The sequence below is a fragment of the Zophobas morio genome, unplaced genomic scaffold (genome assembly GCF_036711695.1).
Source record: "Zophobas morio isolate AGI-343-1 ecotype UQ-CSIRO unplaced genomic scaffold, CSIRO_AGI_Zmor_V1 ptg000009l, whole genome shotgun sequence".
Taxonomy (NCBI): Eukaryota; Metazoa; Arthropoda; class Insecta; order Coleoptera; family Tenebrionidae; genus Zophobas; species Zophobas morio.
In genome coordinates, this window is record NW_026972114.1 from 8,548,257 (window position 1) to 8,564,754 (window position 16,498).

The 16,498-nt window shown below is 33.0% G+C and overlaps 1 protein-coding gene across 6 annotated transcripts in view; it reads left to right on the forward strand.

Annotated features, from left to right (window-relative positions):
- Window positions 1-529: 529 nt before the first annotated feature.
- The window catches only part of Pdm3 (pou domain motif 3), a 227,818-nt gene continuing 211,849 nt past the window's right edge, over window positions 530-16,498 (forward strand). For 2 of the 6 annotated variants that reach the window (XM_064051517.1, XM_064051513.1), the window contains exon 1: window positions 6,060-6,109. In XM_064051517.1, coding sequence (XP_063907587.1) covers window positions 6,106-6,109 — 4 coding nt within the window. In that variant the 5' untranslated portion in view covers window positions 6,060-6,105. Of the gene's footprint in view, window positions 767-6,058; window positions 6,110-16,498 lie in introns of those variants that run through there. The other 4 variants (XM_064051515.1, XM_064051516.1, XM_064051512.1 and 1 more) reach the window with 4 other exon arrangements.

Here is a 16,498-nt window from a genome sequence, read left to right on the forward strand (position 1 = left end):
TTAATTCAATTGCGTAATGTGACCGGGTTCACGTAACAACGTCAAGAACCCAGCGTTAAAAGTCTAAAAAGAGCTTGCAGCGTCGACTGCACTTTCGAGTCAAAAGCGCCACACATCCACACCTCGCAGCCGAAACCGACCGCCGAGAGGTCTTGTCGTGCAATCCGAAACCGAAAGTTTTAAGCAGACACTTTGTTTATCGCGCAAACAGCCGCCGAAATTTCCTCGATCTCACCCTTATGCACCCCAGGTGTAAAATCCTCGCCCCGACTTAACATCCTCGCCGTCATCAATTTTTCCCCAATCAAAAAGCCCATTCCGTCTCAGCCTCCGTAACTCCATCCTAAAATATCGCAATCATTATGCCCCAAACATCGGGGGGATTAACTATCAGGCCCTCCCTCTCCCCTCCCCGCTCATCCCCCCCATCCCCATCTCCTCCGAAATAACGAACTGGACATTACGAATCTAATTACAATCTTTGCTCATGCGTGGCCGAACCGACGTAGATAGGGTTTAACTCATGGGGGATACCCAGCCGACGGTAGGGGTAAGTCGAAGTGTGCGCTGGCTGAGACTCGCTTGTTTAGCCAGTAGCCAACTAGACTCCGCAAACGCCGCCAGACAGCGCCAGTGTTGTTCCTGTTTGGTGACTTCGCGCGCAGTGAATCACGTGCTTGTGATGACCACCCCCTAGGCCCCCGACGAGACCTGGAGCCCCAGCACCTCACCGGAGACGTCGAGCGTTGCGATACTTCTGCTTCCGGTAGGTGACATCTCCAAGACTCGGGCGGTTGCGAGAACCGCGTGAATCACTCCGTCGCGCCGTCGAGCGGGCCACGAAATCTCAATAAGGCGTGAATCATGCCGATCTCGCGTCGCATACGCGTACCGGTATAATTAAATATCGGAATGGGTGTGCCACACACCGCTAATTTATGCCTCGTTAAAAATTCGCTCGGAAAAATCAATCCTTGTCCGTGATCCGCTTAATTACCGCCTCGCGCGCTCATTTTTTAGGCGTTCGGACACTGGGGGGCGACTGTAGTGCCCCTGCATTCCGCGCAAATTGCGACTAGGTGTGTATTGTCATTCGAGCCCACGCGCGTTTTCTCATACTTATTAATAACTCTTACTATTCGATAATTACCGCCGGAATCGATACGGAGCCATCGTTAAGATTGTTGCATGTGGAGGCGGGAAAAAGCGCGACGTGCGCTCGATTTTCGACAAGAAGTGCGCCTTTGCTAAGAAATTCCGGTTAACTAACCTAGGAGCACGTGATGGAGCGTGTCGCACGTGCTCGGGAGGACGCGGCTCTCACTTTCAGCGAATCATAGGAGGCTCGGAAAGGCGTCGCGAGCGTCAAGGTCGTCTGTTGAGACGGTGCGACTCCTCCACGGCGAAAAAACGAAACGGGTAGGGGAAAGTGCAGCGGTCGGAAGCGGTGAGATGATCTCGTAGTTTTACTGTCATTCCCCGATTTATGCATAAACTTGGACAAAAAATATTGTTTATAAATTAGCTTTAGGTAGATATCTCGTTTAGAACCACTCTCAATCATGAATTATTTATTTCGACATAATTACGAACTGTGCGCAACTTGACATTAACACTAGATAATGCGAGAAAATATGTGTAGAAGTTGAAATCGAGCCCATTGGTTATTGAGATTTTAGTTTAGACCGAATGTGATCATTATTATGGAAACAGAACAATAACAATATTTCCGTTCTGTACCTAAAACAATTGTTTTGTAACTCTTTTTTCTGTTCTGACGAGTGTAATATTTGTCTTTCCGTCTTCCAGTTTTAACTTTCGGCAAAATGTGTCAATTGTTTCCTATTTCATTTTGTTTTGCCCCACAAAACAAATGGCGAAAAATTATATCACAGTAGTAACTACTATACTATAAGAAGGTTTCAGATTTCAGAATTGATTAAGGGATAAAGTAGATCGTAAAAACAATTGTCTAAATTCGTTTTCTAATAAAAATTAAAAACTTTGGACGGGTGCAGAAAAAATCAGTAGAAGTACTGCTATAAATTTTTTTTTCAATAATTCAATCATTAACTCACTACTCATTACAAACCATCCTAAAGGGCTGTTGTTTGGTTAGTTTTTGCAGTTTATAGTGATTCAATCGTTTTCGTCCAAAAAACAGGTATAAAGATGCTTGAACAAATTGGGTTTATCTCATTTAGAACCATTCTCGATTATCAATGATTTATTTCAGCATTATTAGATACAAACTGTACACAAATTGACATTAACACTAGCTAATCCGAGAAAATATGTGCGGAACTTGAAATTCAGTGTGTTCATTGGTGGTTTCAAACGTGATTATTATTACGGAAATAAGAAAATAATAACCTCTTCGTTCTAGATTCGAAACAATTGTTTTTGAAGCTTTTTTGCTGTTTTCTGGAGTTTGATGTTTATCTCTTCTTCTTCCAATCACATCCGGACATTATGTTTAGATAAAGTTAGTGATAATCGTATATTTTTAGTTAAAAACAAACTTCATTTCAAAGTTATTATCTTTCTTTGAAAACTTCATTTCGAATATGTGTTCTCAAAAAAAATGCATTTTTCTATGTCCACATCATCCTTGTCAAAGAGGGTTGAGTTACACATTCAGCTTGAGGACCAGAGTGTTGAGATTTCAGATCTCAGAATTGATTTATGGGTCAAATAAGCAGGGAAAACATTTATCGAAGAATTCTCGATGAGTTCTCTGGCAATAAATTAAGAATGTTGGAGGAGTGCAGGAAAAATCACCAGAACCACTGTTCATAATTTTAATGCAATTATTACCAACGTAATTTAGTATCTGCAGTTTGCACTGAATGAATCGTTTTCGCCGTCCAATCTCCATTTTCCGGCAACAAATTAAAATTTGCAGGACTGGCTTAATTTGTAACGTGTAAGAAGTGTATGAAAAATCGGTGAAATCTATGCCTTTTATATTTTTTTATAAATAATTACATACATATTATGTATATAAAAAAAATGATACTTGAGCTAATTAAGTTTGCCTTGTTTTTAGAACTTGATATTATCGATTTGCATTTTTTGATAACTATAAAAAACACTGTATTATTGGGTGTTATGTTTTGGAATAAGGAGATTAATATTTAATAAAATCATTAATCGGTATGTGTACCAATAAAAATAAAATTCCTTTAAAACGTATATTTAATAACCCTGTGGGTTGTTTATGTTACTAATCTGAAGTAAAATTAGCATAGGTAGATTTACTCAATGTAATTTGGTCTGACATGTCTCTTAAGTTTGTTTTGAGTATCTGTTTAGGGCTAAATATTTTAATATCATTTTAATAAAGACCGATTTTCACTAACTTCGTATCCTTCAGAAAAATAGGTATCCTTAGTGTAACGCATTTTTACTGTAATTTTTGAGTTTTTTGTAATATTCTTTTTATGTATTTGTCTTGACAACCTCTTTCCTTTCTTTTAGTTTACTTCTAGTCCCTACGTATATAATTTTTCACTTGTGCGTATGAAAATTTTGTACTGATCAAACGAAAAACTAAGAAACTTACGAAATTCATTCACAACTAATTCTCGCTGCGATGCTTAAAATGTTAATCTACACAATATCGACTCGAGAATTATAATCGACATCCTGCTTTCGGGTTTTCATAAATGTTTGGTGTGTGCCTGATGTGTTATAAAAGTATCGAAAGAGTGTGTCCATAAAATATGGAATAATAAATTCGGAAAAAACTCGAGAATGAAATCCAACACACAGCTTTTCATGCACGCTATATTCAGAAACAAATTTGAATTGAACGCTTGAAAACATGTAAAAAATGAAGGGGTTTTCAATTTCAGACGAACTCTGCTGCCAGTTTATATTTTTGGAATACATTTCTGAATTTTGAGTTGATGTTAGGAAAGTTTTGAAGTGGCAAGGAACAATTTTGTTAAATTTCACAATGTTTTCTCGAGTTTATTTAATATTTTCTGAACACATTGTATATTAGAACTAAATCTGTTTATATATTTTGCTTATTCTGTAAGGGAAGTGTTTATCATTACCAAAAGTTAAACCGAAAATTTGCAAAAAATTAGCGGACTAAACCTCTTTGTTGTATGTTTTAAAATTTTTACTATTAAGTATAATCAGAAGGAATATTTCTTCTCGAGAAATGTAGCTGTTGCATGTTTCTGTAATCGTTCCAATCGAATATAATTTTCCCTTTTATGAATACGTCACGTAAAAAAATTCAGGAAATATATATTTTTATCTATCATCTACATATTTGTCAGCGTAAATGTTTCGATATAAATTGACCACCATTCAAAGTCGAAATGCGGTTATGAGAAACATTCAACAATAAAAAACTTCCGTTACAATATAAATACATCATAATTATATAAATTTTTTGCCAATAATGAATTTACCGACTTTAAACAAAACGCAACTGCAAACGAGTGTGTAAGTCACGCATGGGCGGTAGATAAAATAAAATTTAAGTAAATATTATGAAAAGAATCAAAAATTTAATTTACTGTTCGTCAACAATCTGTCACTCCTAGCAACCTACTCAGTAAATAAAATGTAAATATAAAGTAATTGTTTTAAGAATACGCACGTATTAGCTAGTATCTGTGCTCCCTCACAATATGTTAATTGTATGATTGCGAATTGAAGAAAAAGTTCATTTTATAGATATATCTTCTCCCTGACACAAAATAAGAAAAAATGTTTCTTTGAACTAAGTAAATATGTAAATATATTTGCTTTTTCCGGAGGCACAGAAATAACTAGCCTTATGTAATCAAAAGAAATAAAAGCTGGAATACTTTTTCAATTCAACTTTATAGAAACTTTATTGACTTTAGTTTTATTTATTGTGATTACTGAAGTAATCTTAATGTCAGCGTCGCCTATGCTCTTTACAATTTTCCGGAACTACTGTTTTTTAAAAATTAATGTGAACAGGTTACAGACAATTGCATGATCATTGATTACATAATTATCTCGACGGTGAGTCATCTAACAATGGATACATTAATGCACTACATCCTTAGACATGAAAAGATTGTTATTGTTACTGGTAACGTGTATGTACCGCTGGCGGAATCATTGTCTGCCTACAACTCTGTGTAACGATTGCAATTTTTGTTGTAAATTTTGTAAGAACTTATTTGGAAAATTATGTTTGATCCTTGCATAAATTATATTTCTTTAGTTATGTTTACAGCGTTCTGATTTTTCTGTAGTATTACATTTAAATATAAATATATAATTATAAAAAAAATATAATGGCTAATGTTGTCTTGACGTTTCATAGTTCTTAGCATCTGAAAAAGTAGGTCCCCGTTTCTGTCTGCCTGTAATTTGGATGTGGCTAAAATACCTGTCAAAATTTATCTGATTGTATTTCTTCTTCATTTTATGGATTTTCAACAAGTTGTTCTAATCTTCGTACCTAATTTCGAGGAGAGTTTGTCTAGAAATTTGTATCGTATTTTTCTATAGACAAACCTTGTACAGGTTGTGCTCTATTTGTAATTTGTTGCATGAAAAATGTGTACTGTTTATTAAACTTTTAGCTAATGATCTTAAAGATAACGTCCTTTTTATTTTCCTACGAGATTTTAGCAAGTTTGAAGCAAACATATCTAGAAGGTTCCCGTGTAGCAAACCATTGCGTTTGTCGTATAAATGCCATCTAAACGGTGTACAAAGCATTTAATAAAATGCCTATGTATTTACATTTTCACTCGTGCTTATACCAAGGTTTGTTTATTTCATCATCCCTACAAAAATTTGATGACGTCATTTACAAAATTTTGCTAAGTGAATATCTCTTAACATACAGTTTACCAATGTATCCGGATTTTTAAAATCGTTTAAATTGAAAGAAATCTCCGGAACTTATTATTGAAGAAACTACTTGATACTCAGCCTATTTCCTCGCCACTTTCAGTGTGCAACATTGCTATTATTATTAGTAGTATGATGTTTATATTTTGGAACCTCCAAGCATTTGCGTAATATGCGGGAGAAGTGCGAACTGACAGTCCGCGCCGGACCAAATACGAACAATTCAGCAGATAGCACTGGCGGAGCATGGGTGAGTAAAATAAAGATTCTCTAACGAAAATTCCTTTCTGCACAATTCCTATTCAGGAACGAGCAATTTGGAAATCCAACGTACAGATGTCCATGTAGCATTATTCTTATTAACTCATACCTTTTTGTCGGCAAACAACTGCAATTGTTAGTCTTTTGTTTAGTAGTTAGGTAGATAACACTTAAGTTGCCCTTGAAAGTTCTAATCTCTGTTGAGTCACCTTAATAAGTAGATATGGCTTGTTAGCTCCCATGGCTAAAATTATGAGAAAAACTACTAAGACACAATGTGTTGAAAATATTGTGTTCGTTACCATTAACATCATTTAAAGACAATAAAATGCACTATTTTTAATGTAAAAAGATTGACTAAATTAGCCACCATGTTTTGTCCACCAGAGCGTAGGATTTTGCGAGGCATAATAACAACGTTACTGCCTATAACAACAAACAAATAAAAACTAGGAACGGTGTTTGCCACTTTTAATAACACAACATAGAATGTGGAACGAAGGGCTATTAAAGTATTACTAAGTGAAATCGTGGTAGCGTGGGTAGCTAAAACTATATAGGTTGCTTAGTAAACGTGCGATTAATGTTTTACTTACTTTTGTTTGAAGGCGTTCTGTCTGAGCTCACACCTTAATCTGTTTACGTGCGCAAACTTAAATTTGTCTTCCATTATGACTTATTATTTCTAAGAAATCATTAAATGTCCAAGAGTTCCCGTAATTTTACATGAAAACAAACGATAATATCATTATAGTACACATATAGTTACATGTATACATTGGCGGCGAGACCGCCTGAAACGGGAGACCCATTTCTTCGTACTCTTGGAGTCATGAAAGGTCCAGAAAATGTGAAAGTAGAGAGTCGGTCGACGGACTTCATTACAATACTTCCTAATATTTTGTCTATTTTTTCTTGGTATACATAGCGATCATTTCCTGATACAAATTTTCATTTAAACATGTTTTAAGTTTCATGTTGTGAAAAAAAGTCTACACATACTAAAACAAAAAGGCAAAATGTAAGCCCACGCACCCGATGATTTTTTTCATTCGCCCTGAACCAAGGAACTCAGCTTAACTACAAAATACTTACTTGTTTACGTGAAATTAAGACCATGATTTTCGGCATGGTATTGTTCAAAGAATACTATCTATATTAAGAAAAAAAGGCAAAATGTAAACCCCGCCCACCCATTGATTATTTTTTTATTTTTAGAAACTTCAAACACGCTTAAAGTGGTAAATTTTTGCAATTAAGCTCCGCCCCTAGGTCTGCTAACGAATGAAAACTTCATTGCTATTTAGATCAGAGCAGTTGCGGGTGGGGCTTAATCTTTGGCTTTAATTTTTTTCTTAATATACATAGTACTCTTTGAATAACACAATACGCAAAAATATGTCTTACTACGTGGTAATTTCTTGTAGAGAAATAATAAGGATCTTGCAATTAAATTCCGCTACCTTGGCTTTCAACGATTAAAAAACAATCATTATAATTGAGATAGGGTCAGTGGGCGGGGCTTATCTTTTGCCTTTTTTCTTAATATACTAGTAAAAATTTTCCAATCGGTTTTGATGGAATTATAACAATAACGATTTCTTCGAACCTTACAAAATATGTTTGTTATTTTATTTGAAAATTACACATATCTTTTTTTGAGAATAACCGTGTACGTACAATTAAATTAAAGGTTTTATAATCTATACATACTTAAAATTTTAAAGTAATCGGTTCAGTAATTCTAATAAGCTGCTTGGTAAATTTTCAACAAAAAACAGGACAAATGTTTATCAAAACGTTTTATATTATAGGCAAATACTTATGGCCCATTAAAAGCCGAAAAAGTAAGTCCTCCGTTTCCGTCTGTTTTAGTTCGTTAGCGTTTTCGTTAAACAAGTAATCTGCGAAATTATTGTATTGATTATTATTATTATTATGAAATTTTAGGTATATTTTAAAAATATCGTGTAAATGATACAACGAAAATTTGTCCCATTCTCACCAAGAATTTAATGACGTCTTCTCAAAACTTTACCGAGTAATTCGTTTTTAGATAAAAAATCCGCAAAATATTCTATACACCTGCTATGTTAACCTTACCAAGGGGCGGAGCATAATTGCAAAATCGATATTTCCCTACAAACATTTATCATTTTATATGTCTTTCTTAACATACTTAGTTTTCTTTTCACAACAAGAAACATAAAATATATTTAGAATGATAAATGTTTATAGGAAAATATCGACTTTACAATTATGCTCCGCCTATCGGTGTGACAACGAATGAAAAATTCTACAGGTGGAGCTTAATCTTTGGCTTTCTTTTTTCTTAATTTGCATAGTTTTCTTTGAACAACACGATTATTGAAGAACATGTTTCACGTGTAATTGTTTGGAGAAAAATGAGGATTGCATTTAAGGTCGGCCTCCTCGACTCACCATGAATAAAAAAAATCATCAGAATTGAGACAGGGCGGGTGGGCGGGGCTTATATTTTATTTGTCTTTCTTAACATACTTAGTTTTCTTTTCACAACAAGAATACATAGTAGTCTTTTCAGAACAAGAGACTTAAAACAACGTTTAAAATAGTAAATTCTTGTAAACAAACATGGATCTTGCAATTAAGCCCCGCCCCTCGATCTGACAACGAATGAAAAATTCATCACAATTAAGAATTGAAATCGGGGCGGGTTTGGCTGGGGCCTAATCTCGGCTTTATTTTTTTCTTAATATAAGTACATAGTATTCTTTGAACAACACGATAGTCAAAAAACATATTTTTAATTTCTCGTCGAGAAATAAGGATTTTGCAGTTATACTTCGTACCCTTGGCTCACGACGAATTAAAAAAATCATCACATTTGAGATAGGGCGGGTGGGCGGGGCTACATTTTCTCTTTTTTTCTTAGTATGTGTAGACTTATTTCGGCGCTTTGTCTAAGATTTTTTAACCATTTGTTTGGGTCGCTTCATGTGAAAGAAGCTTTTCGAAATTGATATTGATAAAATCGGTCCACAATGAGCTAAGCACGACTAAACAATCTTTCCATTTCATCAATTGAAACAGAGAGGAAAGTAAATTTTGATAACGTCATACAATATTTTGCCAAAATAAATACCCGTAAGCACGTTTAGTTTTTGTTTTTTTATTATAAGGGGGGGGGGATCATTAGAAAAACGGCCTGGCTTCTGAATCACGCTCCGCCGCCACTGCATCTATAGGGTGTTTGATTTGAAAAATAAAAATTCCAAGAACCATTTTATTTGATTCAATGTTTTTATTTTGGACAACTTCTTCAAAATTTTGTGAATGTTTTCCTGAAAGTGTATATCGTGATTTTATTTTCACGTTTTTCTGTAAGATATAGACTGATTTGGAATTTGGCACAGTAGATACTGATAAAGCTTGAAAAAACTGTTTCGTTCCTGAAGGTTTTCGAGATAATTTCGCTAATTAGGACAAAGTATTGATTTATTGTTTCAAAAGTAATTATTCTGTAAGTGATCTGTTTGTCGCCGTGCTCCCACACCTATTCTAATAATTATAAACTACGCTGCCTATTTTCCAAATTAGTTTTTGTACATCACCTCAAATATTTTATTAAAACTAGTTCAATCCTAAATCCACTTTTTTTTGCTATTGAAATTAAAAGTCAAATTGCTTTCGTTTCCAATGAATACAAATTTAACTTGAAAACATTAGAAACACGTAGAACATATTTGTCAACTCAATTTTTTTTTTTAATACAGCGTGTTATTGAAAGGTACATACAAAATAAAATCGGCAATTGGTTTCGAAGTATGGGTGCTAAAAGTAAAAAAAAGTTCAGGTAAAAATGTCCTCCTTTTAGAGGTAAAAATTATTAAAATTTATGTCCAAATTCGTTGTACGCCTCTGATAAAAAGGCCATCTTTCGTTTTTATAACAACAAAAGGGTCTATTATTTTTTATTATTGTTACAGTTGCTAGGATTTACTAAAATAAATTAATTTTACCCTTTTATCCTTCAGTAGCGTCTAAAAAGGTTGGATAAGGGTTCATTTTCCCCTTAAAATTTTGATAACACAAAATAAGTTTTTCAGACTCTGCGAAGAACTGTCAATTTTGTTGTACGTACCTTTCAATAACACCCTGTATACACACATGTATTAACCAAGTGATTTTAATACTTAAAACGTAATTAATTCTCATTTTATGTGTGCAATTTTTTTTGTGCGTGATTAGTTAACAAAAAAAAAATCATCGCACCGGCGTCATCTAATGAAAATGCCAGCGAGCGCCTAAAGCAGTGCCGGGTATATGTCTGCGTTCTAGAAAGTGTTTCAAATGAATACTTTTTTAACCGTATACACAGTGAAATTATTTCTTTGGCTTACTATAAACCGAAAAATGATTACAAACCTTCCGCTATTGTCTTCGTTGTTCAGCCACCCACATTTTGAATGGTGCTTTTAATTAAACCTAGGTTCATACATAATGAATTCATTATGACTAATTTCATCTACATCAATTGTCCGAGTTACCCAAGGCTTACTTTTTATAGCTCGATAATTTCGCATGAAAATGTATTGTAATTTTCCTCAAATTGCTAGTAACACGGGAGTGTAAAAATAGTGACTAAGCTGATTTGATCTCTGGACTGACTTTATATGTATAATTGTTTGAAAGCGATTGTTTTAATTTCTAAATTTTAATATATTAATTTTTATGAATATCTAAAATTCTGGTTTAAGACCAAAGATGTAAGAATTTTGATCGAAATTATCCGCTAACGAAACCCTTGGAGACCGACATTCTGCCCTTCGCGGCATTTTTCTTTCAGCTTCTCGGCCTCCCATAAATTCGCTTATCTTCATCGCGATCGAGCTTTGGAGGAAAAGCTCCTCGGCCGTCGCGCCTACCGCATTTCTTTTCAGTGGGTCAAAGCGCACGCTCCGATATATCTCCAACTTTATTTTACACGACTTTTATTTCAAAACTTTTCTCAAACTTTCGCATTCCTGAAAGCACGAATTGAATCGGTGCAGTTTTCCGGAAAGGTTTTCACTTATTGTGTGCACGTTTGTTTTCGGTCGATAATTGTTGCCGATATCTGCGAGTAGGGAATTCGGAGCTGTTTTTAATGTTCTCGTTTTTTTGTTTTAATATTGTGAGGCTATTGTGTACAAAATTCACTTGTTTTAAAAATCGGACGCGAATTTGCCTAAACACGACATATTAATGGAATCATTTTCCAATTGACGTTATTTTTAAAAATCCATCGCGATTTTGAGGGGTCGAGCCGGAAACGCGGAAGAGTTTTGCGGATTTTGTTATGAAGGTGTTTTCATAATGTTTCGTTATTAATGATTCATCGCCATTATCGAAGTTTGTTCGAGGCTCGGAATTATTTATTTTGGGGTTGTGTTCAATTTTTCCGTGGGGTTCGATTATAAGTTTGTCAATTTGTTGAATACAGCGGTAAAATGCGGAATTGGAGTTTTAAATACATATTATTGTTCTAAAGAAATTAACTTCTTGTTATTGCATTCTGGAAAATTACAACCGTCGTGTTTAAGTTAATTTATTTTCTTAATAAATTTATATTCTGTTTTGATTTTACTTTTATTTCTGATTTCCGTCTTCGACTAGCCAAATTGTGCAAATTGTCATGCATCGATGATTTTAACAAAAAGGCTAGAGGTAAATTCAGCTTGCTTTACATGCAGCTAAATGTGCAAACTAATTTTGTTACCCATTATATTTAGTGGAATTTCGTGTGCAATCTCCACTACGTCATTTCAAGAGACAAGAGACAAATGCAAACATCGCACCGCCAACATAGACACGATGCTAGTTTGCATTTATTGACGTCAGTGATGAAGAGACATTTGTTCCAGAATTAAATTCAGAAAGCAATAGTTGACACTGTGTAAAAAAATCGGCAAGATCACCATTTTAATTTTCATTTTTTCTAATGACATACGTTTATACTACTATAACCACTTCACTGAGAATCAAGTGAGAATTAATGATTTAATGAAGTTTACGTCTAATGTTACATATCCACGTTTTCACTAATATAGTAAGATAATTCTGTTTCACTTTAACCTAAATCAATCACGTGTCCTACCATACTGCTGCAATTAGATTTCCTAAAATATGAGAATTGACTCTTGCATTTGACGTCAGTGGTTGAGACTTACAATTATCCAATTATTATTTTTTTAAATATGGTCGTGTTTTAAATTAAGTCGCTGACGTATTCTGTTGTAAGGGGAGTTTCCATTTGCAGTAGCAAGAACAGGTGCCGAAGTTCTACGAAAAAAGTAGCCTGTATATACCATTCAATTATTTATGTCTACAGCTTGCTTGCTATCTATAGATTTTTTGACCCTGGAAATTTTATAAGTAAAACTTTTTTTTTATTTTGTATCATCGGTCTCTTTTAATTGTAATAATAAGTTTTATATGCTTCTCTCCCTATTAGCTTCCACCACATAAACGATAAACCCAACCTGAAAAAAAGCTTTATTTAAGTTCTCTTAACACTGTTAATGTTAATGTCCCTTTCTTATTTATGTTTAAAATGGCTGTCACTTTCTAAATTTTGAAGCATCGCTGTAGTACTTTGCAGAATTATAATAGTTTTTAATACTGAGTGAGAACATCACATCTTGGATGCCTTAAACGTGTTTGACCTTTCAGAAAAATAAGCCTTATTTCTTTTATCGACAGTAATCAAAGAAAAGGTATTTCTTGCGGCTTCGTCAATCTGCGTTCGTTTGGTCACATAATCTTTGTAAAAATAGTTATTTCCATAATTCCTCATAAATCACTTAATGTCAGTGTTCACGTCGGATTAAACTCACAATCAAATCAGTAAACTGTTATGACGCCATAAAAATACGAAACTTGTACATGTACAGTGAAGAAAATGATAATAATAATAAAAATGCAATTTCCTGTTGTTTGTAAAATTTTTATCAACAAACTAGAAATTAATTTTAAATTAATAGTTAGTGCAATGTCGATCTAATGCTTTGTCTTTTAATTTAGACGCCAAGATTTTAGAAAAAAAATCAACGTTTTCGAATTAGTAGTTATTGAAAGTATGTTAAATCGTTAAGTCAAAATTTATTCGTTCATACGTACATAATGTTAAAAAATAGCATAGTCCTGAACTTGTGGTTGATAAATACGCCATTGAGATTTTTCAGTTTTTCAATATTTCAATTTTTGGCTTTTTCAATTTTTTCGTTTTTCAAATTTTCGATTTCTCGATTTTTTAATTTTCCGATTTCTCAATTTTCCGATGTTTCAATCATACGATTTGTAAATTTTTGTCCTCTTCAATTTTACGATTTTTTAATTTTTCAAATTTTGACGTTTCTAAATTTTCAATTTTCCAATTTCTGAAGTATTTTTTTTATTTTCCCATTTTTCGACTTCCCAAAGTTTCGATTTTTTCAATTCTTCAATTTTTCGATTTTTCAGGTTTTTTAAGCTTACGATTTTTCGAGTTTGCTTCTTTAGTTTTTCGATGTCTCAATTTTCCAATTTTTCAGTTTTTCAATTTTTTAGATATTTCTTTCAGTTTTGGGATTTTTCAATATTTCCATTTTTCGACTTTTCGATTTTTGGACTACTGGATTGATTTTTTACTTTTTGGATTTTCAATTTTTCGTTAAATTTTAGATTTTTCAATTTTTCGACTGTTTTATACTTAGATTTCTCAATTTTTCAATTTTTGGACGTTTTAATAGTTCAATTTTTAACATTCCAAGTTTTTCGATTTCTCGAGTTTTCAGCTCTTCTTTATTTCAATTTTTCAATTTTCCGAATTTTCCTAATTTTCGATTTTCCAATTTTTCTTTTTTAAATTTGTTCGATTTTTCAAAATTTTATTAATTTCTCGAATATCGAAGTCAGATGTTTCGATGTTACGATTGTTCAATTTCTCGATTCATGAATTTTTCAATTTTTAACTTTTCTTCTCCGCTTTCGACTCCTTAATTTATCGATCCTCTGATTATTTGATTTCCCGATGTCTCAGTTTTGAAATTTTTCGATGTTTCGATTTTTGGATTTCTCGGGTTTTCGATTTTTTACCTTAGGGGTTTTTAATTTTTCGATTTTCTATTTTTTTTGTGTTTCGATTTTTAAATTTTAGATTTTCGAATTGTTATTTTTTGATTTTTTGATGTTTGGATTTCTCGATTTTTCAATCTTGCGATATTTTAATTGTTCAGTGTTTTAAATTTTAGATTATTCGATTTTTCGATTTTTGTATTTTTCCGTTCTTCAGTATGTCTATTTGTCAATTTTTCAATTTTTGACGTTGCTAGATTTTCAGTTTTCCGATTTCTCAATTAATCTATTTTTGATTTTCCCATTTCTTGACTTCACAAAATTTAGATTTTTCAGTTCTTCAATTCTTCGATCTTTAGCCTGGTCTTTTTTGGTTTTTCGATTTCTCAAGTTTCCACTTTTTTTAATCTCACAATTTTTGGATATTTCTTTCAGTTTGGGATTTTTCAATATTTCCATTTTTCGACTTTTCGAATTCGGGATTTTTCGATTATTTATTTTTACAATTCTAGATTTTTCGATTTTTCTAATTTTCAGTTCTTCTATATTTTAATTTTGAGGTTTTCGAATTTTTAAATGTTCAATTTTTCAATTTTTGAGATCTCGATTTGTCGAGATTCGGATGTTTCGATCTTTTGATTGTTCAATCTTTCCATTTATCAATTTTTCCGTTTTTAACTTTTCGATTTTTCTATTTTGACCTATTTATATTTCTAAACATCGAAAAATTGGAAAATCGAAAAATTAAAAAATAAATCGGAAAATCGAAAATTTAAAAATTGCGAAAATTGAAAAATTGAAGTATAGAACAGAAAACTCAAGAAATCGAAAAACCGAAAATTTTTAAAATTGAAAAATTAAAATATTGAAAAGCTGAAAAATTGAGAAATCGAAGTATAAAACAGTTGAAAAATTGAGAAATCTAAAGTTTTAAAAACGAAAAATTGAAAATCCAAAAAGTAAAAAGTCGAGAAATCAAGAAATCCAGAACCCAAAAAATCGAAAAGTCGAAATCCTAAAAAATCGCAAAAATTGAAAAATAGAAGAAAAATTGAAGTATCGAAAACCTGAAAAATCGAGAAATTGAAGAACTGAAAAAATCGAAACTTTGGGAAGCCGAGAAATGGGAAAATAAAAAAATTGATTAATTGAGAAACATCGAAAAATTGAAAATACTAAAATTTAAAACATTGAAAAATTAAAAAATATCGTAGAACTGAAAAATCGAAAAATCGAAAATTTAAAACGCTGAGTAATTAAAATATCGTAAAATTGAAAAATGGAGAATTCAAAACATCAAAAAATCAAAAAAATTAAAATTCGAAAATCTAAAAAAGATCGAGAAATCGAAACTCGAAAATGTAAATGCTAGTACCTGGGAGTATAAGACTGATTTCGGCAAAACCTTCTAAGAAAAGAGAGGGTGGGTGGGCGGGGCTAGTACCTGCTAGGATAAAACTGACTTTAGCAGGTACTAGCCGCGCTAAGAAAAGAGAGGGTGGGTGCGCGGGGCTAGTACCTGTTAGGATAACAGTGATTTTAGGGGGTACTAGCCCCGCTACCTAGTACCTGCTAATCCAAGATCGATTTTGACAAATGACATACCCTCCAAGAAAAAAGGGGGAAATTGAAATTATCCTACTAGCTAGGATAAGACCGATTTTGGCAAATGGCATAGCCTCTAAGAAAAGAGGAGGTGGGTGGGCGGGGCTAGTACTTGCTAAAATAAGACCGATTTTAGCAAATGAGATACTTTCTAAGAAAAGAGAGTATGATGCAGAAATAAAGTGTTTGAAAAAGCTGAAAAATCGGATAATTCAAAAATCGTAACATCGAAAAATCGAAAAATCGAAAAGCCGAAAAGTAAAAAATCCAAAAACCAAGGAGACGAAAAGTTGAGAAGTCGAAAAATTGAGGAAGTATGGAAAATAAGAAACCACCAAATTTATGACTAAAAATATGTAAAAATTAATATAAAATAGAACACAATGCTTCTAAAACATAAAAATAAGTGCACTTTCTCGAATAAAACCTATTGCATGATTACGGTTCCACTAGTAAATATTACTAATTTTGGACGTTTTTTTAGTATCAAACACAATTAAAGTATTAATTCTTACTTAAACAAAACAAATTGTTGCATGTCAAAATCGAGTGGAACATATGAGATGCGATGTTATGCTTGTAAATAAAAGCGTCTAAATAATAACCATTTCCCGCAGAAATTCTGAACGCTTAGAGTCGACATTGGCCTGAGTGCACTCCGGTCTGTGGATCAAACAAGTCTTCAAAATAAAAAAAA